Source organism: Xiphias gladius, chromosome 6 (genome assembly GCF_016859285.1).
Source record: "Xiphias gladius isolate SHS-SW01 ecotype Sanya breed wild chromosome 6, ASM1685928v1, whole genome shotgun sequence".
In the NCBI taxonomy this organism is placed as follows: domain Eukaryota; kingdom Metazoa; phylum Chordata; class Actinopteri; order Istiophoriformes; family Xiphiidae; genus Xiphias; species Xiphias gladius.
The window spans coordinates 15,119,696-15,146,113 of NC_053405.1; the positions used below are offsets into that span (position 1 = coordinate 15,119,696).

The window sequence follows — 26,418 nt, forward strand, 5'->3', positions numbered from 1 at the left end:
GCTCCGCCGGACGACTGGCTGCGTTTGAGCACAGCGGAGTGTCGCTGGGCAGTCGACGCCTTCACAGGGCAAAACAAATAGATACATACATTAAAAAAAAAAAAAAAAAATAGGGCTTCAGAAATCGAGCCTCTTTCAGGGTGTTTCTCCGCTTCTCCTTATGCTGAACCGCACCGGTAATGGAGCCGTCTTGTGGGCCCCTGAGATGTCCCGAGGAGGACAGGAGACCGGCCAGCTGCAAGGTATGTCGAGGGAGTTCAACTCTGGACAGGAGTCTGGAAAAATTCCGACTGAACTCAAAACACTGCCTCGTGATGCCGGTGCACTGTGCACACCGAAACCCGATGTCAGTTTTTAAAGCCGTGTTTTGTGTGTCTAGTTTGTGGAGCTGCATGTGCTGTATGTGCCAGAGGACCAGTGGAATGTGAAGCTCAACAGAGTCCCCGCAGAAGCCATAGAGAGCTTCGTATCTGCAGGCTTCATCAGGTGCCCCTTACGGAAATGTGTAATGTTAAATTCAAGATTTCCAATTCAGAGGGAGACAAGAAACTGTCCAGTATAATGGACAATATAAAATACGTGCGTTGGATTGTGGCAGCACATCTGCAAAGGATGTACCTCTACACTGTAAAGTGACACTTAAGAGACAGAAATTACACGTACAGATGTCAGATTTGTTTCATTCATTCATCATTCATCAAGTTTTAGTTACCAAGTAATTCAGTGGTTTAAAAAGCCCCTTTCCTATATTAAGTAAAAGCACACACTAGTTTCAAAACTTAATACATAAACCACACAAAACATTAACGTTCCACGAATTAATTATAACAAAAATTGGATTAAAATTCTTGTTAATTGTGAAATTATTAGTGCGACATGCACTGCTGGATAGTTAAAACTGCAGAAATGCATCGGATGAATTGGTTCTGTGTTTGACGTAAACTCCTATTCTGCTAAATAATTAGTTACTACAACCATCAGACAAACGCAGTTGAGTAATAATAATTCCCTCGCCCTAATTCCCAGACTAACTTTATGCAGCTTCTCCCTGTGTTTGCACTTTAAAAGTAGTGTTTAAAACATCTGTTATAACCTTGTGAACATTTGTCTAAAATCTTTTAATCACTGTGCTGCTAGGGTTTATCCTGATATCACCCTGAAAGCTCTGAGGGGCGAGCTGGGCGCTCTTCTGGGCGCAGAGAGGAGCGTCGACAAATTCTCCTTCCTGAAATGTGTGGGTCGCAGCCTGGCACTGGTGAGTTCAGCTGGCTGTGTGGTGCACTTTTCTGCAGCTGGTTGTGTTTTACCAGGCAGACGGTGGAGCGAAACAATGTAGACAGTTTGATTAACAAGGTCACTATTCAGGTTGCTACACTAAAGGGTGTAAGGCGTGTGTGTGCGTGAGTGTGTGTGTGTGTGTGTGTGTGGGTCTGTTTGTGTGTGAGAGAGAGAGAGAGCGAGCGAGCACACAGTTTTTACTGCCATGACTCTGACGCCAACCAAATCCTTTCCTTCCTTTCCTTTCCTCCTTCCTTCCTTTCCTTACCTTACAGGTTAAAAGCAAACAGGAGAGGGATCTGAAAGTGAAAACATTCGCTCCACCGTATGTATGTAGATTTCATGTTCCACATTTGCATTTACAGTTTAGCCCCCCCTAGAATTGGTGGCTTTTTCCTTGGCATAGTCTCATACATCACTGAAATGTCTAAAAACAGTAGTACACTCTCCCAGTCGCAGCAGGTTGATTACAAATGTATGTTGTTGTATTTTGTGGCCATCTCTATTTACATAACTCTTAGCTTTAAATCTTATGCTTGTTGTGCTCTCAACGCCTTATTTTTCCCTGAATTTTATCATGAATTTCAGTGATTCCTTGTACGTGCGGTTTGACGTTGTCTGATTTGAATATCAGCCCCGTAGCTCTGCATCATCTGTTAATCCTGTGCTTCATCATGTGCCATTTGAGCTCTGCTACTGTCTTGCTTTCACCGGTGGGCAGGCCCCGCAGCCGGAGCTGTACCTGCTGCACGCTGTGGAGAACCGCAGCGGTGCTTGCTCCCAGCCTGCCACCCCAGACACCGGCAGCAGCAGCTCCCCAGACCGCCTGCCCTATTACCACCTTCCCAGGGCGTGCAGCCTGCCAACAAGGACAAAGGAGCCTGTTAAATTCCCCCTCATCCCCCAGTGTTCCCATCAGCCAGCTCCCACACCCAGTCTAGAGGAGGAGGAGGAGGAGGAGGAGGAGGAGGAGGAGGAAGAGGAGGAAGGGGATGAGGAGCAGAGCTACAGTTCTTCAGAGGGAGATGGAGAAAATGAAGATGAAGCTCTCTGCTCCAACAAGCCTGAGTGGGCAGAGCAGGAATGTTGTCTAACGAAGACTCAGAATCAAAGGGCACCACAGCCTGTTTCACCGAATAAAGGTAAATATTTAAAGTACAATACGTTACTTCTGCACTGAGGCATGGAATGTATTATCCGGTTTAGTTCCTGCTCTGACATTTGCCACCTGTCTGCGTGAAAGTGTCATCTCGCCCAAATCTTTTCCGTGCAGTTATTACACGGGGCAGCGGCGCAAAGGGCAGACTTAAAACAAGGCACTGCTGATGTTCACCATGTTTCAGAATAGCTTTTGTCACCAAATCGCTCCCATTTGTGCTGCCATGAATCCTCTGTATTAAGCCCTCCAGCCAAATCTTGGTAGCTACGCCCAAGCACAAAAAAATGGTAAATGTGAAAAAGAAAAGGCAATAACTCAGTCTGACCACCATGTTACACAACATCCACATCTTCACTGAAAAGCCAATTTCAGGAGAAGGAGGGTTTTAGATAGGAACACAGACAAAAAATAGTGATTCATTTTGTTCTATACATTTTTATGTTTTAATTTTAAAAAGGTCTATATTTTAGCTTTGAAACGATACATTGGCATTTATATGAGTTTTGCACATTTTATATTAACAGAACATGTTTCTGCATCTGCCACTCAGCCTCCTCGCGATGCAGTTTCTTAGCAATTCCAAAAATAGATCTTCAAGATCTCGCATTATGTCGCCAAGCTCTTTATTTGCTCTGTAACTACAGTTTTACAACGACATGAGGCTGATTCAGCTCAGGCGACGGAGTTGCCAGAGGAAGAAGCAAAAGAAACCTGCAGGAAGAAGAAACAATACCACAGAGAAAACAGAGCGGCCAGAGATTCGGGAGTAGCAGAGTCCCTGGAGGACAGAAATTCAGGCTTCTCCCTCACAGACGGGTACCATGCAGCCAGCTCACTGAGCAAAAGCATTACTGTGTGCCACATTTGTACTCTGCAGTGAATACTAGTACTACTGCTGCTTGGTCTTCTAACAGTGTGTGTGTTTGCAGGCTTGGGAAATCAAAAGATGCACATACACTGAAGTCCGTCGGGAGTAAACCAACGAGTGGGGTAATGTGTCAGCAAGCTAAAGCTAACAGAACGTTTAAAACAAGCAGGGAGTGGACAGTCTCCCTGCTGGTTTTAAACGTTCTGTTAGCTTTTTGCAAGTCTTTTAGCAAAGTGATCAGTCCAAATTCCTCTGCCGGCAGGTGGGCTTAGTGAAGGGGCTGAGGTCTTTGAACTGAGCAAAGGACTTGAGTCCAAACAAATTCACAAAAGTCCATTCACGTAAAAACTCATGTTGTTGTATTTATTGTCTGTTTTAAGGTGACGGAAAGTCCAGCTGTGTTGTCTCTGCCTGTTCGGTGTACCTCTCCACCTCCAGACCTAGACTTGGCCTTGGTCACCCATAAAACTGCGTCTTCTCCAGTCGTTCAGACGAGCAGTAAGCTGTCACTTTGGCCACATATCAAGAATTAATGAACAGCTTTCTATTAAGACTGCTGACATGGTTTGTTTCTCTTAGGAGAGGAACTGATCGAGGAAATCAAGCTGGTGAGGGAGGAGAGAAAGCAGATGGAGTGGACAAGACAAGAGTTGCTAAGAAAGGGGAAAGATTTATTGGCCCAAAACAGACACCGGAGGAACCAAGGTAGACACAAAATCCTTATTAGAAAAAATCTAAAATGTTTAAAAAGAATCATTGGAGATTCTTGTCAGAAATCTATGACTAAAAAAAGGAGTCCTTTCAAGAACCCCTTTATAAACTGTTCCCGATAGAACTGCCATGAATGTGATAAACTGTGTTCTTTGCTAAAACATCAAAAACAAATCCTGAAAATCTGATATTTTAGAGCATTTAGAGCTTTTCAAATATTGCGGGATGGTAACCCTACTACAAAACCTATGCTTGACGACTCATGTTGGATAGTAGTAGGACCCCAGAGGAGTCCCCACTATTTCTCAAATGTAACCAAATTCTGCTGCTGCTCTCCCCTTTCAACGTAAAGCACGTGACAGCTGGAAAAAGAAATATTTTGAAACCAAGAAGGCCACAGCACCATTGGAGGACAACCTGAAAAACGTACGACAAGAGTTGGAGACATTTTACAACAAACTATTGCACCAGCTCCAGGCCAGAGATAACAGAGGGAAGCCAAGACGACAGGGCAGATCTTCCATCAAGGTAAAATCTATTTAACCTTGATTTTGGCTGACCATTGTCACATTTTCTGGATTTGCCCTTTAATTCTTTCATATTGGCAAGAGATTGCTCAAGAAATAATAAACATTTTTGTTCAAATTGTTTGCTCCTTTGCCACATTACACCTGGGCAAAAATCCCAGCCAATCTCATGGCTCAGGATGAGCTCAGAATGAGCCATGAGATTGGCTGCTGGCAAGAAAGCCATCACATGGAGGTACCTCATCCAAACCCTCCAACAAAGAAGGACTAGACTGAAATTGTCAAAGAAATAAAGTGTATAAAGAATGGTTACATTTTTTCTCCCAAAACCTTTACCTTTCTCTATCTTTTTCACCTGAGTATAAATAATAAACACCTTGTTGGCTCGAATTGACACCAAACTTCAGAATTTGTGTAAATCCCTGAATGAAGTATCTTTTATTTCAGAATGAGCTCATCATTCAGATCATGAAAGAGAGCCACGAGATTGACAATCTGAAGAGGAAGGTAGAAGATGCCAAGATGAAGCTGGTAACAGAGATAAAGGTAACTGATCTTCTGTGTATTTAAATATGACTATAACCTTGAACAAGTGTAAAAGTAGCTGATGAATGTGTTGGTAAAGAAATGTTGGAGAATTATTTTTCATTAGGACACTAGTCATCATTCACTGAGCACTACAGAATAACGAGTCAATTTTGCTTGTTAATAGGAGTGTATAGCACATTTAAACATTATTATGTTATTTTTTCATGAATGGCTGTGTAGTTGAGGAAACAGGCTGCCACAGAGCTGAGGGCCCTGAAGGCTGAACTGGCCCAGAAGAAAAGCCAGTCATCTCATCCTGCGCCAACAGCCTCTCTAGGCTTTGGAAATACCAGACAGGACAGACCACAGGTTCAGAACACTTCCATCTAATTCACCATGTACAGGACTGTGCACAAGACGGTTGTCTGGCCTTAACTCTGCCGGGACAGAAGGATTTTGTTATGTGTCGTATGTTTCTGGAGAGGGACTGAAAAATGTTGATTTTATATGTCTGATTTTATAGAGTTGTACTTTCTACATGGCTTAATAGTTCGTACCTACATTTTGTATTTTTGTGCTGTTACTTTTTCCGCATTTTATTATCACATCATGTGCCATTTGATGTGGTCTGGTTTTTTTCACAATTGATAGTGTTGACTTATCTTCTCATTTTTCTCAGGTGCTGTAAGCTTGTTGCTAAAGGAACTCAGCTAATCAAAACTGTTTAAGTGGTAATGTAACTTCAACAATTTATTGGTTAGACAGAAAATGTTTTATTAATGAAAAATATAAAAGTGAACAGACTTCAACAAGCTCAACAATCAAAATTACTGTGTGTGCAGACCAAACGTTAAAAAGACTGGTTGTCTTTTTCAGAGAATCACATTTATTTCAGTTAGCACAGAGGAATGTCTGAGACGTAGCCACATTCAAAGACAAAAGCAATAAAAGCCACAATAAACTCTGAAGTGCAAGTATGCATCCATGAACTCTGAGGGAAACCGCACCCCGTTACTGCTACAAAGGGATATATTGACTTTTTGGGCTCAGGGGTGGTGTAAATTTTTGCAGCAGTGTTAAGTGTGTCTCAGCTAGCATCCTAACAGGGCATTCCACATCATTGCAGTCTGCTGCTTGGCGACCGCTTCATCACTGTAGTCCAAGATGTTGCCATTCCAAACACCAATGCCCCTCAAACCTTTAGATTTCACCGATTCTGCCTTGGGACAAATACTCTGGGGGTCATCATACCAAACCTGATGAATCTGTTCTTGCTGGTCCTGAAGAAAGAAAATTAAAGAAACAACAAAATGAGAACTGGTGATGGCACCATCTTGTGAAAATGAAGGCTTTTAGACCCAACGAGAAGGCGTTCACAAGGAATGTTTTATTGCTTTTTCGAAGAGGCGATCTGTTTTGTTTGGGAAGGGAAACTGTGGTAGCTCGGGTGGATGCCTGCCTGATTTGTTGAGTCATAATTTATTAGGACTACGGAGAGGTGAAGCTGGTGAAGCTCCAACTTGGCAGAAAGACAAATTATCCTTAAATTTGGTGCCCACTTTGCTAACAATATAACATCTAACCCAAACATAGTTGTATATTTTTAAGTAGTCCACCAAATTACTATTACACTACCATAAAGTTAAGGAGCCATGACAAACAGATTTTAAAAAGTAATGGTCAAAATCAAAGCAGCAGAGACTGACATATCATTACTTTTAGACCCTATTGTGTGGAGCTCCAAAAACACAACATCCTACAATTCTTACCAGGCAATAATAATGCGTTGATGGTGTATTTTCTGCCCGGTAAATCCTACACTGCCTTTAAAGTTGCAGACTGATGGACTTAGTGGTCGTGTTCCCAGGAAGTCCTTGAAATTTAAGATAAAGATGATGCACCTTGTAAATGAAGTAGGGAGCCTTCTGCTTGCCGTCCCACATCCTGCCAGACAACGAGCTCTTGACCTGCTTCATGATCCACTTGTATGATTTCTGTTTTCCAGCTGCGTCACTGCAGGGAGCTCCACGGAAATGAACTTTGGCTATAGAGCATATTCCCTCCTGTCATGGGAAAAGACATAAGGGACATCTGTGCTTACATTTCAGACAGAGCAACTTACGATATAGTGCGACTCTGACTCACTGATGTGTTTGTAATAGGTTTTGGACAACAATGGCGCTCTATGGTGCAAACAGAAATAAGATGTATCAGGTTTTGGCTACACAGGCTACTCGTTTGAAGAACCAATTCATGGTTGGTTTTGGTCTTTTCATGGGATTTGTTGACAAGAACAACAAGACTAAGAGATCATGCCCCTAGCATTGCTAAAAATATTAGTATTACCAGACGTATTCTTCGAAAAAACATTCAACAACCATCATTTAAACTGTATAGATTTTAAATGAATAACATCTTACCTGGGAAAGACTGAGGCATGGGTAGTCATAGCCGTACCATGGAACTCCCATCACTAGTTTCTTTGGATTGATGTTCAGACTCAAATACTGGTCATAAGCTTAAAGAAAGATAACAGGCAATTCATATGGTGGCGATGAGTAGTTTTGCATTAACAAGCTGATTTGTTCTCATTCATCGCCACACAACAGGACAACAAACCATTTAGTGTTTGAGAGAGCGGGGCGTTTGCCATTGCAATACAGTCTCCCATGATCTGACTCTGCTCATCGTAGGACATTACAAACAGCAGATCGCAGGATTCAGCGATGGTGACGTAATCATAACATCGCTTGTCGATACATTTTGGTGACCAGGCAACATCGAATGAGACCTAAAGATCAGGAAAAGGTAAATGGGATGGATCTTTTAAAATGTTTCAAATCAGACCAGGCAGGTTAGAAAAGGCTTACCTTGTCTTGCCTGTACCTATTCAGAGTGATATTGTCAAAACATCCCCCTCACCTGGGATCCTGGGATCTCCCTGTGGAAAGCCTCAGTGGTCTCTTTGACCAGGTCTGTCAAAGCATGGTACTCAGGTGAGCCCTCTTTCACAGCTTGTTCTATGTCGATATTGATTCCATCCATAAACTGACTTTTGGCCAGGTTGACTTTCTCTGTTATCCACGCTGTCCTGTTATTTTGGTCCACAATGTAGGAGAGGGGAACGTCACCTTTTTCGCACCAGCAAAGAAAGAGACAGATGGAGTACAGGTCAGTGAACTGTTGACAGCAGCAGTACGTAGTATTAAAACGTACATGACGTATTTGTTAGAGGATGCAACTCTGGGCTTTCTACCCAAACAACACTATCTGAAACAGTTAACAGTTGGCGCTTCGTACCAATAAATGTAAACAAACAAAACTAGGTCAAAGCCTAGTATATGGCTTGACCGTCTTTTGTCAGTTTTGCTTCTCTCCTACTCTCTGTGCTCACATATACAGTAATTTAATACAGCTGAATTCCCCATAAAGCTGTTCTCGTTTACATGATTTTCTGTTTCTGTTGTCAGACAGCGGAACAAGTATGATACAGTGACTGAAACGTGGCCCATTAAAACTACATGTTAAGCAGCAGTCACTTCAAAGCCATTTCCAAGCTGCTGCTCTGCACTGCTGAAATCCTGATTTTAAAACCGTGAAATCTTCAGACAAAATCACCATACAAATAAGTCAAAGACAACGGCTGTGCTGTACTTTTGTCTGTATTTACTTGTAAACTGATCATTCAGAGAGAAAGTTAGAAGCTTATTCACATCAATGCAGCTGCCATGCGGTCAGTTGACTAGAGAGGTTTGCCTCGCGCTTGCGGGGCAAAACTCTTCTTCTTCGGAAAGTAGCTGAGGTTTATCCAAAAAGTTGCTAGATTTTTCACAAGGCGATTTTGTGAAGAAAACCCGCTAAAGGAATGTGAAAAGTTGGTAAATCTAGCGACAAAGTTGACAACACTGCCTCCTGACAAACCCCTGATGATGCAATAGAATCTGTTTCTCCCAAATTCAGCAATGGCCAATGAGGAAACTCCAACACTTGGCTGGCCGACCAATGGTGTATCGTCAGCACTGAGTCACGCGGCATTCGGCTGACCAATGGTGTAACTATATCACTCAACATTCACGGACATTCGCGTTTATAGGGCTGGCCCTGCTGTTGCGGTCAAGCCAAAAAGGGAAGGATGTCATGTCATATTGTTGGAGGTAACTCCTTTAGCCCCTTACTTTTGTAAAACTTAAGTATGTCACTAAACCACATCAATTCTTATTATATTCAACAGTGAAAGTTACCCTACCTTTGAGGACTACTCGTGCTCCTTTGGAGTGAGCGTAACACATGAGTTCTGCATCATATTTTCCAAACACTGCCACTGTAGTCACCATGCTCCAGTTGTAGGACTTCCATGTCTTTCCACCCACATCAAACACAAACACCTAAAAACAGGCCGCACAGACACAACTGTAAGGATAAATGCTTGTATTTATACTACATTAGTGTCCTACCTGTTGTTTTTTTTTTAGCAATTTGTTTATTTATTCATAAATCCCCAAAAAGGAAATATGTGGGACACTGTGTGTTTTTTGGTCAGTCTCCCTTCTTTTTATCCTGCCACAACAATTGTATCCTGAACTCGAAACTATTAGAAAAAAAACAAGGCTGAAGACAGTGACTGCAGTATTTTTCTATTTGTAGCTCTTGTGCTTAAAGAGGAGATACAACTTACCATGATTTTTAATAAATCAATACTCATTTAGTCTGGCCTTAATGTTAACAATATAAATTTAAAAAACTGAAATGTTTATCACAAGCAGCCAGAGATTTTCTTGTAACTACAACTAATTACCTCCGCCAAGGAGGTGATGTTTTCACCTGTGTCTGTTTGTTGCTTTGTTTGTTTGTCTTTTGGTTTGTCAGCAGGATTACGCAAAAAGTACTGAACCAATTGGCACCGAACTTGGTGGAGGGATGGGGTACAGGCCAGGGAAAAACCCATTAAATTTTGGAGCAGATCCAGATCCTTTACCATGAATTTGAATTTGTTTTCTCTGAAGTCTGGTGTATGTTGTTTGACAATGGCCTTGGGAGAGGTATATGCTCTAATGAGTGCCATTCTAGTATTGATATGAAATGGTGAAACCCCCAGAAAACCAGCCGATGTTTGTAATTTTTTATATGTTAGTTAGCTAAAACAATTAATATATTATCAAAATCGGCTGTGGCCGACTAGTCAATTTTTACTGGCGACATGTAGATGAAATCTAGCAGCTGCAAACTGACAAAGAGTAGTTATTTTTACATCTAATGACATCTCTCCACAGTTTAAGAGTTAGGTCATTATTGCAAATTTCTATTTAGGATAAAAAAGTAAACTGTTCAGATTAGGAGTAGTTTAAGCATACCCTAGCCCTGTATGTTGTGATCCATGTTTTACTTTCCATAGGTTCAAATAAAATAAATCATGAACACAACATGTACATTAGTTGCACATGTGTTTGAAAAGTTAAACTGGCCCATGTGAGAAGGGTTAATTAGAAGTATTTGCCAATAGCTAGTTTCTAAGTAACATGAGACACCAAACAGAAGTCCAGAAGAGGCCAAATGTGCCCAAAGAGGGGAACCTTCTCAAATGTCACACCACCATAAACAAAACACAAACACACTGCATGAATAAAGAGGAACAGCAGCCTCAATCTGAAACAATAGAAACTACAGTAGATAAGTTCGACACTAGGGATTATAGCTGTGTTTACAGAGCTGGTTTAGTTTGTTTTCCCTGTAACATATTAAAGTCCTTTGTCATGAAACAGGTTTAGATGTTTTATTTTGTTAACACAATTCCTAGATTAAAAACTAGTTCACATTTTTGATTTCTCAGTTAGTTTATGTACATCCCGGTCATTAATTTAAGGTTTTGTAGGTGAAGGTGGTCTAATGCTCATGATCCAAAGAGTAACATTTTTAAAGATCTCCATCATAAGAGTAAGTTTTATTACAGTCATGGACATTGTGTAAGAGGTTTTTAAAATAATTGTCAGCACCCAGTGGGAACTTTTCTCCATTTCCTTTCCAGCACAAAAGGTTTCACTTCTTGACACCACAATGTCTATTTAGTAGATGTTCTGGAGCCTTTGATCATGTCACACAGTCCTCCTCAACAGATGGAGTTTGCCTAGTTGTCAAGGAATTAGATATGCTCCTTTTTCTATTTTTCTGAGCTCTATAAGGATTCTCAGGGGCTTCAAAGATGAGCAAAATGTATCTTCTTAGGAAGATTGTGTGATCTGATCGGAAGCCAAATAACAGCTACTAAAACCAATCTTTTGATAAGGGTCTTTAGTGAACTGCTGTTCTCTAAGGTCAAGATTTTTTTTCTTCTATATTTTTTCTTCTTTCAATCTTATCGATAGTATAAAACATTACTATAAGAGACATTGGAAAGGAGAAATTTCAAGCTGAATTAGGTTGGCATGTATCAAAACACTTTTACTGATTTTCCACATGGTAAAACAAGTCAAATATCCTCAGGCTACGAGTTCGGTGGAATTGTGATTTCAGTAATGTCAATTTTTTTTTTTGTCATAACGTTGAAATGCACCTGTCAAAATGGGCTCTAGCAGCACTTATTTCGCCCTCATGACCAGCTCGTTGTTTACAGCGACACAGCCTCTAACTAACCTACAATTAAATAATTAGTACTAGTTCTAAAGTGATGAGCAGTTTGTGTAAAAACTAAATTCCATGTAATATGTTGGCGATATCTTATGCTAAGGCTGGACATTCAGCAAGTTAGACCGAGGTGTGTTATCTGCGCAACAAGCTTAAGTGAAGTACCTCAAAGTCTCTCTCCTCGCGGATCTGCCGACAGAGCTCCGGCCTCTCACACGGACATACGTTGGCCCTGCAGACCACGACCACCGCTGACAGAAACACGAGGAACCGGGACATTTTTGTTGAGAGAGAGAGAGCTTTAAAACCGAATGAAGCCAGTCGGGTCGGACTCGGCAGACCTAGCCACTGCCATGGCTTACGTACGGAGTGTGACATGGGACAAACTTCATACAGTCGACTGCCCGTGCACACGAGAAACCACGAAGATGTTAACATTCCCATTTAATGTGGATTTTTTTTTAAGTGGTTTAGAAAACGTGTTGAGTTTGTCTCAATGGGGAAGGCAAAAAAAAAAAACTACACCCTGGCAGGTTTCAGTGAAGGAGAGAAAATCATTTCAGGAAGATGTGAAGGTGTGACCACACAATTTCTGTCTTTCTTTTTTTTTTTTTTAACCAAAACTAAGTGCCAAATGACATGACATAGCCTGGCATTATTTAGGAGTGTCACCGCCTTGTAAGGATAGTATATTGACAAGGTCTAATATGCTTTGGATTTTTAAATCCACTGTAGGAAACAGCATATTCAGTCACTACACAAGCCTGGTGTCTGCCGGAGTCAGTGCTACAGCCGCGGGATATACACCGGATATGGAGTTTAAAAGCTGAGTGATGCTTGGACGCTAACAGTGCGTGAAGGGGGAGTTTCATTCACTTTCAGACCCGGCCGTATGGACACACTGCCACACTGGCGTCCGTCGCAGTCACTCGGTCACAGGCTCCGAGTTTTTAAGCGCTCTGGTGACACGTGCAGCACATGGCGACACCACGTCTCTAACCCTTCGGGGGCGATGAGAAGTAGAAATCTGGAAGGAAATCTTTCACTAGACTAGTTGGTTCCGTTACTGTTAATAGAGTAAATAGGTCGAGTCAGTCCTATTGTATTATTATATACAAACGCATTATTATATGCACATCCTTGGATTATAGAATATTATGATGTTAAAACATACTGTGTTCAGTTTTTATAAAGGCAACCCTTAAGACCTTGTTGCAGGGATGAAATGGTTTTTAAAAAGCAGCATCAGTTAGCTTGTCCTTTATTTCACATTCTCATCCTAGTTTTAATTTATAGACAGTTGGTACTTTCATTTGAAAATGTGTGCACTACATTTGTATGCATCCAGTTTGTATGGATTTGTGGTGTCTTGTAGACCCTTGGCACAACACAATTCTTTACATGAGACAGTAACAAAATCATCATCATCACATACATTTCGATAGACTTGATTTTGATGCAATTTTATTTTGTGTGTGATAATTTTGAAATATTGCGACATTGAAAGTTCAGTAAATGTATGTTAGATTGTTGCCTTTGGTGAGTCAACAGTTCAATGAGCACGTTGACAGGATTTTGACAAAATCGCAGGTCAGGACAGGACAAAATGACATTTTATTGAAAGACTGGAACCTTCACATGTTTATGCAACTGAAAACCATCCTAGGATAGTATTTTTATAATGTATGTTTCCAGAATAATATTTTTTAATTATAATAATTTGTGTGAGTTTAATTCATTGAATGAAGCAGAACTGTAATAGTTTAATTTTGCTTATTTATTGAATAGTAAGAGGTATTAATAAAATTGTAGATATTACTTTTCAGTTAAATTTATGTAGGATAATATTATGTATTTATGTATGAATACTATAAGTGCATAATATTGTAAAATTGCATAGTACCATTGCATTTCATCTGTATTGAATGTGCAAGAGAAATAACATCTTCTTATCTGGGACATAGGGCAGATTGTGCCAGATAAACCAAGAGTCAGATAAAAAAAAAACAAAAAAAAAACTTACATCTGTGACATTTTTCATTATTTTTTTCACGCAGGGCATGGTAACATCAATGACATTAAAAGCTGATATTTAGTTAATGATTCATTTCGTTGGGCACACAGTCAGCAAAAACTTGATTTAAAAAGGAAGCCTCTGGTAGCAGTCAACCACATCCATCAGCCATGAAGGTGCTTGTGCTAGCTCTTACTCTGGCCTTTGCAGGTATGTGTTTATGCATTTAAAACTAAAATGTCTTAACTCTAAGTTGAATTTAACTTCATTTTCTAAAAAGGCTGCTGTTTGTAGAATGAGATACTATCCCTATTATGAAGATGAGCAAAAATTCTTCACTGATATTTTGTTTTATTAGAAAGAAAATATAAAAATTCTGATTCAAAGTAATTGTGATTTGTCTTTTGAAAATTCGCTTCCTTTTCACACGTTTTGTTTGTGTTTTATGAAGACCAAAATAACTTTATATTTTTATTTCATAGCGGGTTACCAGGTCAGCTTAGGTAAGTATTGTAGTGTCATATTAAATATATGCAATCATTAAAACAGTTTAAAAAATAGTTTAACAAAACTGATGTATAAATGTTGAACGTTAGTTTCCAAGACATATATTTTTATCGACAATTCATTTTATGAAAGTTTAAAGCAAATTCCCATCAGTCATGATATTTCAATGTTACTGCAGCCCCACAGTTTGCTACTGGAAAGACTTACATTTACAAATATGAAGCATTTCTTATGGGCGGCCTGCCTGAGGAGGGTCTGGCACGGGCCGGAGTGAAAGTCCAGAGCAAAGTATTGATCAGTGCAGTGGCTGCCGACACCTTCATGTTGAAGGTAAAGACCATTTATAAGTATTAATACAATTTTATAGCGATCATGTTCACATTTCATTCAAACTGCTACTTTTGCCTTACAGCTTGTAGACCCTGAGATCTTTGAGTACAGTGGCATTTGGCCCAAAGAGGCGTTCATCCCAGCCACCAAGCTCACCTCAGCCCTGGCTGCTCAGCTCTTGATACCCATCAAGTTTGAGTATGCTAACGGTGTCGTTGGTAAAGTTTTTGCAACGGCTGGCATCTCTGCAACTGTGCTGAATGTCTACAGGGGAATCCTCAACATCTTCCAGCTGAACATCAAGAAGACTCAGAACGTCTATGAGCTGCAAGAGGTATGAATTACTCATTTTCATGGAGTTTCACCCACAAAATGCCGCAATACTTAAACTGAAAAAACATATTTTGACTTCTGTGAACTAGCCTGGAGCTCAAGGTGTGTGCCAGACCCACTACATCATCAGTGAGGACACAAAGGCTGATCGCATTATTCTGACCAAGACCAAGGACCTGAACCATTGTCATGAGAGAATCATTAAGGACATTGGCTTGGCTTACACTGAGAGATGCATTGAGTGTGAGGCTGTAAGTGCAATTTCCCTGACACTACCTGTTCTACAATACAGTACACTCCTAGTGCAGGTTTGATAATATTGTGGGTCTGGTTGTCCATGCAGAGAGGAAAGACCCTGAAGGGAGCCAATGCCTTTAACTACATCATGAAGCCAGCAGCCACAGGTGCTCTGATCTTGGAGGCAACTGCTACAGAGCTGATTCAGTTCTCTCCTTTCAACATCTTGAAAGGTGCTGCCCAGATGGAAGCTAAGTACGTCATTTAAATTAAAAAGGAGAGAGCAATAATATAATTGCAAGAGCACAAAATGTCACATTGCAGATTAATTGAGTGTTTATGTAAATTCACAGGCAAATCCTGACCTTCATGGAGATTGATAGGACCCCAGTGGAGCCCATCAGAGCTGAATATATTCACCGTGGATCCCTGCAGTACGAGTTTGGCAGTGAGCTTCTCCAGACACCCATCCAGCTTCTGAGGATCAGCAATGCAGAGGCTCAGGTACTTTAGACAGTATTTCCTCTTTTAACCAGATTTTTGTCAAATCCATCCTGTAGCAACATACAATAATATGGGAAACATTTATTTTTTCTGTTAGATTGTTGAGATTCTGAACCACATAGTGACCTTCAATGTGGCCAAAGTCCATGAAGATGCCCCCCTGAAGTTTATTGAACTCATCCAGCTTCTGCGTGTGGCCAGTTTTGAGAGTATTGAGGCTCTCTGGACTCAGTTCAAAGCTAGACCTGATTACAGGTAACTGCAACATTCAATCAGAGAAGAGCCATAAGCAAAAATGTAATGAATACTATAAAATACAGTACTTCTCTCTCTTAGGCACTGGATCCTGAATGCTGTCCCTGCCATCGGTACTCACACTGCTCTGAGGTTCCTCAAGGAGAAGTTCCTGGCTGGTGAGCTGTCTATTGCTGAAGCTGCTCAAGCTCTGCTGGGATCTGTGCACATGGTGACAGCCGACCAGGAGGCCATCAAACTTGCTGAGGCAAGTCAAGGTTAAAAGCGGTCTTGTGTGTTTTCAATGGCTTGAGAACATGCAAATGTAATCAGTTCTTTATTTTCACCACTCCAAAGGGCCTGGCTATGAACCCCAAGATCCAAGAAAACCCAGTCTTGCGTGAGATCGCAATGCTCGGCTATGGCACTCTGGTTGCTAAATACTGTGCAGAGAACCCAACTTGCCCAGCTGAGTTTGTGAGGGTATGTATCGTTCGTACATGTGTTTGATATAACTAAAATTCAGTTACGACATCAGTGACATAAATCCTTTTCTGTTCTTCCCACAGCCCATCCATGAAATCGCTGTCCAGGCTGTTGCAAGAGGTGAAATTGATGAGCTCATTGTCGCTCTCAAAGTTCTGGGTAATGCTGGACATCCTGCTAGCCTTAAACCAATCATGAAGTTCCTGCCTGGCTTTGGAAGTGCTGCTGCTAATCTGCCACTAAGAGTTCACATTGATGCTGTTCTGGCCCTGAGGAACATTGCAAAGAGAGAGCCCAAGAGGGTGAGACTAGATTTTCTGATTCCTTTGACCACTAACAGTGATTTCCTTTAAGACCGATCTTGTTATGTGCATTTTTGCTTATAATATTAATCTTTTTGAATTAGATCCAAGAAATGGCTATTCAGCTGTTCATGGACAAGGCTCTCCACCCAGAGCTCCGTATGGTTGCTGCTATTGTGCTTTTTGAGACAAAGCTGCCCATGGGTCTGGTGGCCGCTCTCGCCGACACCCTCTTGAAAGAAAAAAATCTGCAGGTCACTAGCTTTGTGTACTCTTACATGAAGGCCATGACCAAGAATACCGCCCCTGACTTTGCTTCTGTGTAAGAACCTAAATAATATTCATCTTTGCAATATTTTTTTTGATTTAAACATGTTAGCACCTACAGTCTCATTTATTTTAATCTTCTACTTTCAGTGCTGCAGCCTGTAACGTCGCTGTGAAGATCCTCAGCCCCAAATTCGACAGACTGAGCTACCGCTTCAGCAGAGCTCTCTATTTTGATGCCTACCAAAGTAGGAGGATAACAGATGAATAATTTAGCATCACAGATTCCAGATTAAGACATGTGGTTTGATGGTACTCCTCTTCTCCCTGCAGATCCCTGGATGATGGGTGCTGCTGCCAGTGCTTTCTACATTAACGATGCTGCAACTCTTTTGCCAAGAGCCATTGTGGCCAAAGCCCGCACCTACCTGGCCGGAGCTTACGCTGATGTTCTTGAGGTATGACAGTCATGTCTGCCATAGCTAGTTAAAATAATGAAAGACTCGTCAGTGTCTTAAGATGATTTCATTTTGCACGAGCAAGTATCACGTTTAAAAATGATATACTGTATATCTGGCATGCGCCCTCCATTCTTATAGACATTTACACAATGCACTGTGTAAAAACATAACAGCAATAAAATGGAAATGTAGCCAGCATTTGGGATTGATATCTATATCTCCAGCTGTTTGCCTATGCCAGGAATCCTAAAGTTATTTTAAACATATATATATATATATATATATATATTTTTTTTTTTTTTTTTTTTAATCTGTTACCTATAATTCATGGCATTCTTTCTTAAAAATCTAATATGGCTATATTACACAAATTATATTTTTATTGATAACTTTAAAAATACTTCCCATCCCATACTTGCCCATCAAATCCTATTTTTCCTTTTTTTTTAGTTGGGAGTAAGAACTGAGGGAGTCCAGGAGGCCCTTTTAAAAATCCACGAGGCTCCTGATAATGCTGACAGGCTCACCAAGATGAAACGAGTTATGAAGGCTGTAAGTCCAAGGGATCATTCCAATGCTAAAACTACTTCTTTTAAGAATAATCAAAGCTCATTTTGTTTTTAAAAGCTATAATGGTAAATTTACTGTTTTCTTCCTAACAGATTTCAGAGTGGACGGCTCATCCTTCAAGCCAGCCCCTGGCCTCCATGTATGTGAAAGTCTTCGGACAGGAAATTGCCTTTGCCAACATTGACAAAGCTACTGTTGATCGGATTATTGAGGTACAGCATCTTCTATTGTCACATACTGTGTGACCTCTAAATAATAATTACATTTTGAAATGAAAACCTGATGTCTCATAAGCTATTTTGTGTTTCCAGCTGGCCTCCGGACCTGCGCTTCACGCTAATGGCAGGAAGGCTTTGGATGCTCTGCTGTCCGGTTTTGCACTGCATTATGCTAAACCAATGCTGGTCGCTGAGGTCCGTCGCATCCTTCCCACCGCTGTTGGTCTGCCCATGGAGCTGAGTTTCTATACGGCTGCTGTGGCTGCTGCATCTGTTGAATGTAAGTATCGCTGGTGTAGCTTAACTAATCGGAAATACTGATACTAAAAATAAAATATTTATTTGTACTGACACTAAAAATGTGTTGTTTTTCACAGTCCAAGCCACTGTGACACCACCTCTGCCTGAGAATTTCCATGCTGCCCAGCTTCTGAAGTCGGACATCAGCATGAAGGCTGCAATTACTCCAAGGTATTGTAGCTTATTGTAGCTAACTTGAATGAGCTTCTTCTCATTCGTTTGCCCAAAGTCTTTACTGTTGTCAAAAACCAGAACAAATGTATCGTTCAGGAAGATCACCCTAAAAACCTGTATTTTCTCTCCCTTGCAGTGTTTCCATGCACACCTATGCAGTTATGGGCGTGAATACTGCTTACATCCAAGCTAACCTGCTGTCAAGAGCCAAAGTTCACACGATTATTCCTGCAAAGATGGAAGCAAGAATTGATATGACTAAGGGCAACTTCAAGCTTCATTTTCTGCCTGTTCAGGGCGTCAATAAGATTGCATCTGCACTGTCTGTACCTTTCCTTCTCACCAAGTAAAATGTATCATCCAGTTTTGAAATGTAATTTTCTTAAAACTTTTTTTTTCCTTTCTCCATCAGTGTTGAGACTTTCGCTGTTGCAAGAAATGTTGAAGACCTCACAGCTGCCAAAATCACACCAATGATTCCAGCTGAAGCTGTAGTACAGCTATCAAGGGAGACCCACTCTTCAAGGATTTCTAGGATGGCATCCTCTCTGGCTGGTGGCATGGTGAGTTTGAATCACTAACAGCCTTTCCTGACACAAATTCCTACACTGTTCCAAAATAATGTGGTGATCTTTGTTGTGGTTTTACAGTCAGTATCATCTGAAATCATTCCCGTTGACCTGCCAAGAAAAATTGCCCAAAGACTGAAATTTCCCAAGGGGTTTGAGGAGAAAATGTGTGGTGCAATTGAAACGTTTGGAATAAAGGCATGCACTGAGATCGAATCTCGCAATGCCGCCTACATCAAGGACTGCCCACTCTACTCCATTATTGGAAAACATGCTGTCCTGGTGGAGGTTGCTCCGGGCAAGTGAAATGGATAGAATCATATTACTGATCAAAGCATTTTTTTTTAAAAAGGTTGCTGAAAAGTAATATATTAATTTATTTATTTGATTGCAGCTGCTGGACCAGTAATTGAAAAGATTGAAATTGAGATTCAGGTTGGAGAAAAAGCAGCAGAAAAGATCATCAAAGTGATAGACCTGAGCGAGGAAGAGGAAATTCTCGAGGACAAGAATGTCCTGATGAAACTCAAGAAAATCTTGGTTCCTGGTCTGAAGAACAGCACAGCCAGTTCCTCCAGCTCCAGCAGCTCTCGTTCTCTCAGTTCTCGCTCTAGCAGCTCCCGTTCAAGCATCTCCTCCTCTGCATCAACCAAGTCTTCCTCCAGCTCCTCCTCTCGCCGCAAGAGCAAAATGGTCGACGTTGTTAACCCAATCCCCAAAACATCAAAGAGACTGAGCAGCCACTCCAGCAGCTCCTCCAGCAGCCAATCAAGCCGGCATTCAAGAAGCTCTTCCAGTTCGCGCTCCAGCAGCGCTTCAAGCAGCCGTTCATCTCTCCAGTCCAGCAGCCGCTCTTTAAGCTCCAGCTCCAGCTCCTCCAGAGACAGCTCCATGTCCAAGGTAAGATACAACTTTGGCCCTGACATGTAAAAACAGTAGAATCAAAAAGTATTTGCAGGAATTAATCTACTAATTTTTCTATTGCAGCAAGAAATGTATGAAATGAAGTTTACCAAGAACCACATCCACCAGGTAATAATCAGAAGGTGTTGTCATGCTTTGTAAACAGCATGACACAGCCAAATTATGTAGGCTTTTTTCAGCAGGCTAAAGGTATGATTTCTTTGCTGGCAGCATGCCCTCTCCACAGCCCGAGCCAACAGCAAGAGCAGTGCCTACAGCTTTGAAGAAATTTACAATAAGGTAAGTTATCAGACCAAGCCATTTACAGTCTCAGGTATTCAGTAGGAAAAAAAAATTAAAACTTTCATCAACATCCATCTCTGGTTTGCACCAGGCCAAGTACCTCGCTAACGCTGTCACTCCTGCGGTGACCGTTCTCATCCGTGCTGTGAGAGCCGACCACAAGGTTCAGGGATACCAGATTGCAGCTTACTTTGACAAAGCCACTTCCAGACTGCAGGTCATTTTTGCCAACCTTTCTGAGAATGACCACTGGAGAATCTGTGCTGATGGTATGATGCTGAGCTATCACAAGCTGATGGTAAATGATTTTGGTTACATGAATTTAGTTGCCAATAGTTATTAGAAATTTGTGTGATGCTTGAGGTTTAACCCTGATTTAAATTTCTCTTAGGCCAAGATTGCCTGGGGCCTTGAATGCAAGCAATATGAGACCGAGATCACAGCTGAAACTGGTCTTGTGGATCAAGAGCCTGCAGTCCGCCTGAAGCTGACCTGGGACAAACTTCCAAAGAGCATGAAACACTATGCAAAGAAGTAATGTTACAATCTAATACACATTTTAAAATATTTTTGTCTAAGTAATGAATCCCTGTATATTGAAAATGCAGCATAGATCTTTTTCAGGTATCCTAGATATGGAGGTGGGTGGGAATTCATCACTCTCTTTTGCATGTTATTATTTTCCTACCCACCTCTCTAACAGGTGTACATTAGTCACCACTTAATTTGACATTTATTAAAAGCTTTTAAACAATAATCTTAACCTTTTTGTCTTCCTAGGCTCTCTAAGTATATTTCCCTTATTGCTCATGAAAGCGGAGTAAGCCTGGCAAACGTCAAGAATGTCCGTAATCAGATAAAACTGACTGTGGCTGTTGCCTCTGAGACAAGCCTGAATGTTGTGCTGAAGACGCCAAAGGTGTGGTTTTATCGCCCATCATCATTAATATACAGAAAAGGTATATTTCAGACTTTGTAACTCAGATTGTGTATGCACTCTCTGTTTTAATTCAATATTGCAGAGGACCATTTACAAACTTGGAGTGGGTCTCCCTGTTTCTCTGCCATACGGGGACACTGCTGCTGAGCTGGAAGCATACCAGGACAACTGGGGTGAAAAGGTCTTGCACATGTTCACCAAGGCTCATGCAGGTGGGGACATTTAAAGGAACAGGTTTCATATTTTTCATTCGGAATGATCAGTACATACCTAACTCACTGGTTTTTGTTTTTCTTTCCACTCTAGCTGAGTGCACCATGATCAAAGACACTGTGATCACATTCAATAACAGGAAATACAAGAACGAGATGCCCCACTCTTGCTACCAGGTTTTGGCTCAGGATTGCACCCCAGATCTCAAATTCATAGTTCTGCTGAAGAGGGACCAAACACAAGAACAGAACCAGATCAATGTGAAGATTGCAAACATGTAAGAAAAATTGGTATTTATATCTAAATTGTTGGAATTGTCCCAAAAAAAACAGTGAATTCGTAAAAATAATTATAATACATTAAATACAGGCAATAATACAATTGTTTTTCAACAGTGATGTCGACATGTATCCAAAGGACAACGTTGTCATGGTGAAGGTTAATGGAGTAGAAATGCCCATCAGCAACCTGCCATATCAGCATCCCACAGGTTTTTTGTTTAAAACAAATTGAACTGTAATGCTAAAATTATTCAGTTTGTTGAAAGTTAAAAATCATATATTTATACTTATTTGCACTCATTTTAGGCAAAATTCAGATCAGACAGAGAGGCGAAGGCATTGCTCTCCATGCTCCCACCCACGGTCTTCAGGAAGTCTACTTCGATCTGAACGCACTGAAGGTGATACAAGACAACTGGCTTGTGTGACTTTTCTGGATTTAAACTTTTAGTAATGTATATAATGTTAATGGGTCTGAGTTTTTCTTCAGGTTAAAGTCGTGGATTGGATGAGAGGACAGACTTGTGGACTCTGTGGAAAGGCTGACGGGGAAATCAGACAGGAGTACCGCACACCCAACGAACGCCTGATCAAGAATGCAGCCAGCTACGCTCATTCATGGGTTATGCCTGGAAAGAGTTGCCGTGATAATTCTGGTAATGCGTACCCATTTCACCTCTTTTCTACTTGAATATCATTTATGCTCACAATGGAAAAATGTGGCATATAAAGAAATTTGCATATCATAATTTGGTTTCAGCTTAAGGACCGCTGTAAACATACTGTATGTATATGTACAGTGCTTACCTTCATTTTTCACCCTGTTCCAGAGTGTTACATGAAGCTCGAATCAGTGAAGCTGGAGAAGCAGATGATCTTCCACGGTCAGGAGTCCAAATGCTACTCTGTTGAGCCTGTGCTGCGCTGCTTGCCCGGCTGCATGCCAGTGAGGACCACCGCTGTCACCGTCGGCTTCCACTGCCTGCCTGCTGGTGAGTCTACAAGATATCACAGCTGGTTCACAAAACTGAATTATAGTAAATCTGCCTTAAGCCTAACTGCTTTACTCTCTCCACTGTTACAGATTCTAACCTGAACCGCTCTGAGGGTCTGAGCAGCATCTATCAGAAGAGCACTGACCTTAAGGAAACAGCAGAAGCTCACCTGGCCTGCCGCTGTACCGCTCAGTGCATTTAATCTCGCTGTGTTCTGTCACGTTTTATTTTCTTTTTCTTGAAAGTATTCTTAAGTACTCAGTTTGAACAGTAAACTTAAATAAATTGCAAAGGCATGTGAGGCAATTGTTGTCTGAAATGTATTACAAATGCAGCTGCTATACACAAATACAAAAAACTGAAAAGTCCTTCATATTAAGAGACCATTCAGCCCTTATGCTCATTATCCTACATGTTGAGATGAAGCATACCTAATACATAAATGTGAAATATTTTAAATCAACAGGCGTGGCCTCCTCTCCCCAAAAAAGTAGAAAAAGAAAGCTCGTCAGTGCTACAGTACTTAAAAATTTCACCTTTCAGCAGAAAGAATGAAAAAGCAACTTCAATAACGAACATTTTTTCTTTCAATCTTTGGTGGCAGAGTCACTTAACTCTAAATTATGAAGTCATGACGACACAGCCTTAAATATGGCTCCCTTTCTTTGGCCCATTTACTTTTACAGATTCTCCAAGTCTACATTTGTAACAGCGGTGTTCATGTTACAGTAGATCATTACTCTCCAAATATTTCTCAGATCATTAAATAAATAACATATGACGAGAAAAAGATTTACATAAGTGTAATCAAACAGGAGGGATAGCGGTTGTGGTTTAAAATGGGGAGAATGACCTCAGATCCATTGAAGTATTACAGTATATTAATTAGTTCTCAACAGAATACTGAAGTCAGACTATTTATGAATTAGTACAGCTACCCTCATGTCTGTTTGTTTAATTTGAAGATATAGCCAGCAGCCAGTTAGCTTAGCATAAACTGAAGTGTATCCGTGACAAATTTTATGTTTTTACACTTTGGTTTTTGTAGGGATTGAACATAGAAAATATAAGGTGTTAAATAGTGAGTGTTTGAGCTACCGATGGGCTATTTTGCTGTTGGACAGAGTCGTTTCCAGTGTTTGTGCTAAGCTATTTAGCTAACCAGCTGCTGGATGTAGCTTCATATTTACAGACATGAGAGTATTATTGATCTTCTCACCTAACTCTCAGCAAGAGAGCATATTAAGTGTTTTTCCCAAAATGTTGAAGCTACAGCTGAGAGTCGATTAGCCTAGTGTAGCATAAAGACTGAGAGCAGGGGCAAGGCTACCAGCACCTCTAAAGCTCAGTACATTACCTGTTTATCCCACTCGTTTAAGTCAAACATAAACAGAGATACAGTCATGGTTGACTTTATTGGCACTCCTGAATGTTAAGTACAGAATTTAGATAATCTTCAGAAATAAGTGCAAACTACCCATTTTTGTATCATCAAAATATTTTTAATAAAATGTCCAAAGTACTTGAAAAACAATAATGAAAAAAATGCTTTCATACAGTGAAATAAAAAATACAGACATAAAATGTAAGCTGTCATTATTGGCACCCTTTTGATGAATCAAACAAAATCAAAAAAAAAACTAAGCCTCACCTGTGCTTAATTTTCAGCGTTCACATGACCTGATTTAACCAGTGAATGATGGTTTTACGGCATTAAAAGGGGCTGATTGTTTCCAGTCTCTTTTTCAGAATGGTGAAGACAAGAGAGCATCAGAAATGCTATTATCAAAAAACATACCAATTCCAAAGGTTACGAGGCAATCGCCTCATAGTCATTGGCAATCGTTTCACAGTCATAAAACTGTTAAGACGCTGCCAGTATGTGATGCTAAGAAGAAACTTAATGACAGAAGTCTGTGAAGGAGGATGTAGATTGTGGAAAAAGCACAACACGAGACATCTAAATCTGGAGTGGTGGTTTCAAACCGTACAATATGTTGCACACTAAACTAAGTAGGGCTGCATGGGCATAGGCCAAGGAGGACACCACTATTGAAAAAAGGCACAAAAAGGCAAGACTAACATTTGCAAAAACTTGCAGGACAACGAATCAGCAAAAAAGAATGGTTGAAAAGGAAAAGATGTAATGTTTTATACTTACCAGCAATGACTGCTGACCTAAATCCCAATGAAAACCTTTTGAGAGAGCTGAAATCTGCCATTTCCAAAAGACTCCGCAATCAAAAAAGGGCTTGAACAATTAGCAGCGGAAGAGAGGCAGACACTACCAGCAGACAGGTGCAAGAAGCTGCTAGATGGCTACAAGTAACATTTAGAGGCTGTCACTGTTGCCAAAGGTTCTGCAACTACAGTAAAGGTTGCCAATTATTGTGTCTTGGATACATTTTGTGTTTCTATTATTTCACTATCATGCAAGTTTTTTTTTTTTTTTAATTTCTTTAGTTCAGTAACCTTGGACATTCTATTAAAATATTTTGATTATACAAAATTGGTTAATTTGCATTTATTTCTGAAGATATTCTAAATTCTTTACTTAAAATTCAGGGGTGCAAATAGTTTCAACCAGGACTGTATAAAAACATCAATTTATGGTTTTATGGGAAGTTACGTGGTGTAACAACTTCTTGACAAATAACAGTTGTGCATATGCATATGCAAAGCTTACTCACAATCAGTCACATTGAAATAAATGAGGTGAGCTTTATCATCTGACTAATGGATGTCAATTGCTTGGAGGGAGTTTGAATAATTGCAAATTTATTTACATGATGTTGAGGCCCTGTTTTGCAGAGGTTTCACGCGTCAAAATCTAGACTTTTATTATTCCACTTGAGATTGTAGTTACGTACTGCACATTCCTCGAGCCACAAACTCGAGCACATATTAACTAAATGGTCTCTAGGCAAAACATGGAATGTGATGGGTATTTGAAACCAACAGAGTAAAAATTACAGAGTGACAGGTACAGTGCGTCAGCAAAAATGAAAGCCGATTATAGATTACTGTTTCATTCATTCATTTTTTAAGAATAATTTTGAAATGTGCAACCATACAGTATATCAGTGTAATGGTGCAACTAAATCAGGAGGATGAAAGTAGGTGGTAATGATTTTATTTATTTAGTTAATATATGTGCAGCTTAATGTTTTCTTAGCATTTATCGGTTATCATTAGGACTTTTTTGATCATTTGCATCATTCAATACCAGTGTTAGAGCCATTCATACAAAAGAGAAATATTTAATTGATATTTTGTATTATTTAATTTAATAAAAAGAAAAACATAGACTGTGAAGTTTTACCGAAGCAAGTGTCAACTACATTATATGCTTTCAATGTGTAGCTTAAGTGGGCATTTTCAAGAAATGGGCAGAGCAACACCAACAACCAGATAGTTCACAAAATGAACACTTTCTGTAAATACATAGTAACAATGGTCAATTCCATTTCACAGTGAAATAGGAGTGACCATTTCATTGTGAAATATCATGACATCAGTGGTCACCCTGACCTCAACAAATAAAGTGAGCAAACAGCCATAGTCATGGTGCCTCTTGTGTGAACTTTG

General features: G+C 40.4%; 3 protein-coding genes across 3 annotated transcripts; 2 read left to right on the top strand and 1 right to left on the bottom strand.

Moving 5' to 3' along the window:
* The first annotated feature begins 124 nt into the window (after window positions 1-124).
* On the top strand, window positions 125-5,830 carry spata1 (spermatogenesis associated 1). Its single transcript, XM_040129751.1, has 12 exons — window positions 125-242; window positions 380-486; window positions 1,138-1,255; window positions 1,554-1,607; window positions 2,000-2,420; window positions 3,082-3,253; window positions 3,367-3,427; window positions 3,686-3,803; window positions 3,885-4,010; window positions 4,369-4,544; window positions 4,991-5,089; window positions 5,312-5,830. Exons 1-12 carry the CDS (start codon window positions 180-182, stop codon window positions 5,459-5,461), a joined length of 1,665 nt encoding a protein of 554 aa, XP_039985685.1. The 5' UTR covers window positions 125-179; the 3' UTR covers window positions 5,462-5,830.
* On the bottom strand, window positions 5,821-12,100 carry ctbs (chitobiase, di-N-acetyl-). The gene is made up of 7 exons (XM_040129752.1): window positions 11,855-12,100; window positions 9,318-9,456; window positions 7,994-8,202; window positions 7,691-7,862; window positions 7,492-7,589; window positions 6,973-7,134; window positions 5,821-6,351 (listed from the first exon to the last, which is right to left on the bottom strand). The coding sequence occupies exons 1-7, from the start codon at window positions 12,065-12,067 to the stop codon at window positions 6,163-6,165; spliced, it is 1,182 nt and encodes a 393-aa protein (XP_039985686.1). The 5' UTR covers window positions 12,068-12,100; the 3' UTR covers window positions 5,821-6,162.
* A 205-nt stretch (window positions 12,101-12,305) lies between these two features.
* On the top strand, window positions 12,306-24,391 carry LOC120791322 (vitellogenin-2-like). Its single transcript, XM_040129699.1, has 35 exons — window positions 12,306-12,539; window positions 13,747-13,913; window positions 14,186-14,206; window positions 14,389-14,540; window positions 14,623-14,874; window positions 14,963-15,124; window positions 15,217-15,365; window positions 15,464-15,614; window positions 15,712-15,869; window positions 15,951-16,116; window positions 16,206-16,331; window positions 16,418-16,636; window positions 16,741-16,958; window positions 17,054-17,151; window positions 17,237-17,361; window positions 17,815-17,916; window positions 18,027-18,146; window positions 18,246-18,432; window positions 18,530-18,623; window positions 18,763-18,948; window positions 19,039-19,189; window positions 19,277-19,493; window positions 19,590-20,095; window positions 20,183-20,227; window positions 20,330-20,398; window positions 20,493-20,699; window positions 20,793-20,935; window positions 21,182-21,320; window positions 21,424-21,553; window positions 21,648-21,831; window positions 21,950-22,044; window positions 22,142-22,236; window positions 22,326-22,491; window positions 22,666-22,827; window positions 22,920-24,391. Exons 2-35 carry the CDS (start codon window positions 13,874-13,876, stop codon window positions 23,030-23,032), a joined length of 5,148 nt encoding a protein of 1,715 aa, XP_039985633.1. The 5' UTR covers window positions 12,306-12,539; window positions 13,747-13,873; the 3' UTR covers window positions 23,033-24,391.
* Window positions 24,392-26,418: the final 2,027 nt, after the last annotated feature.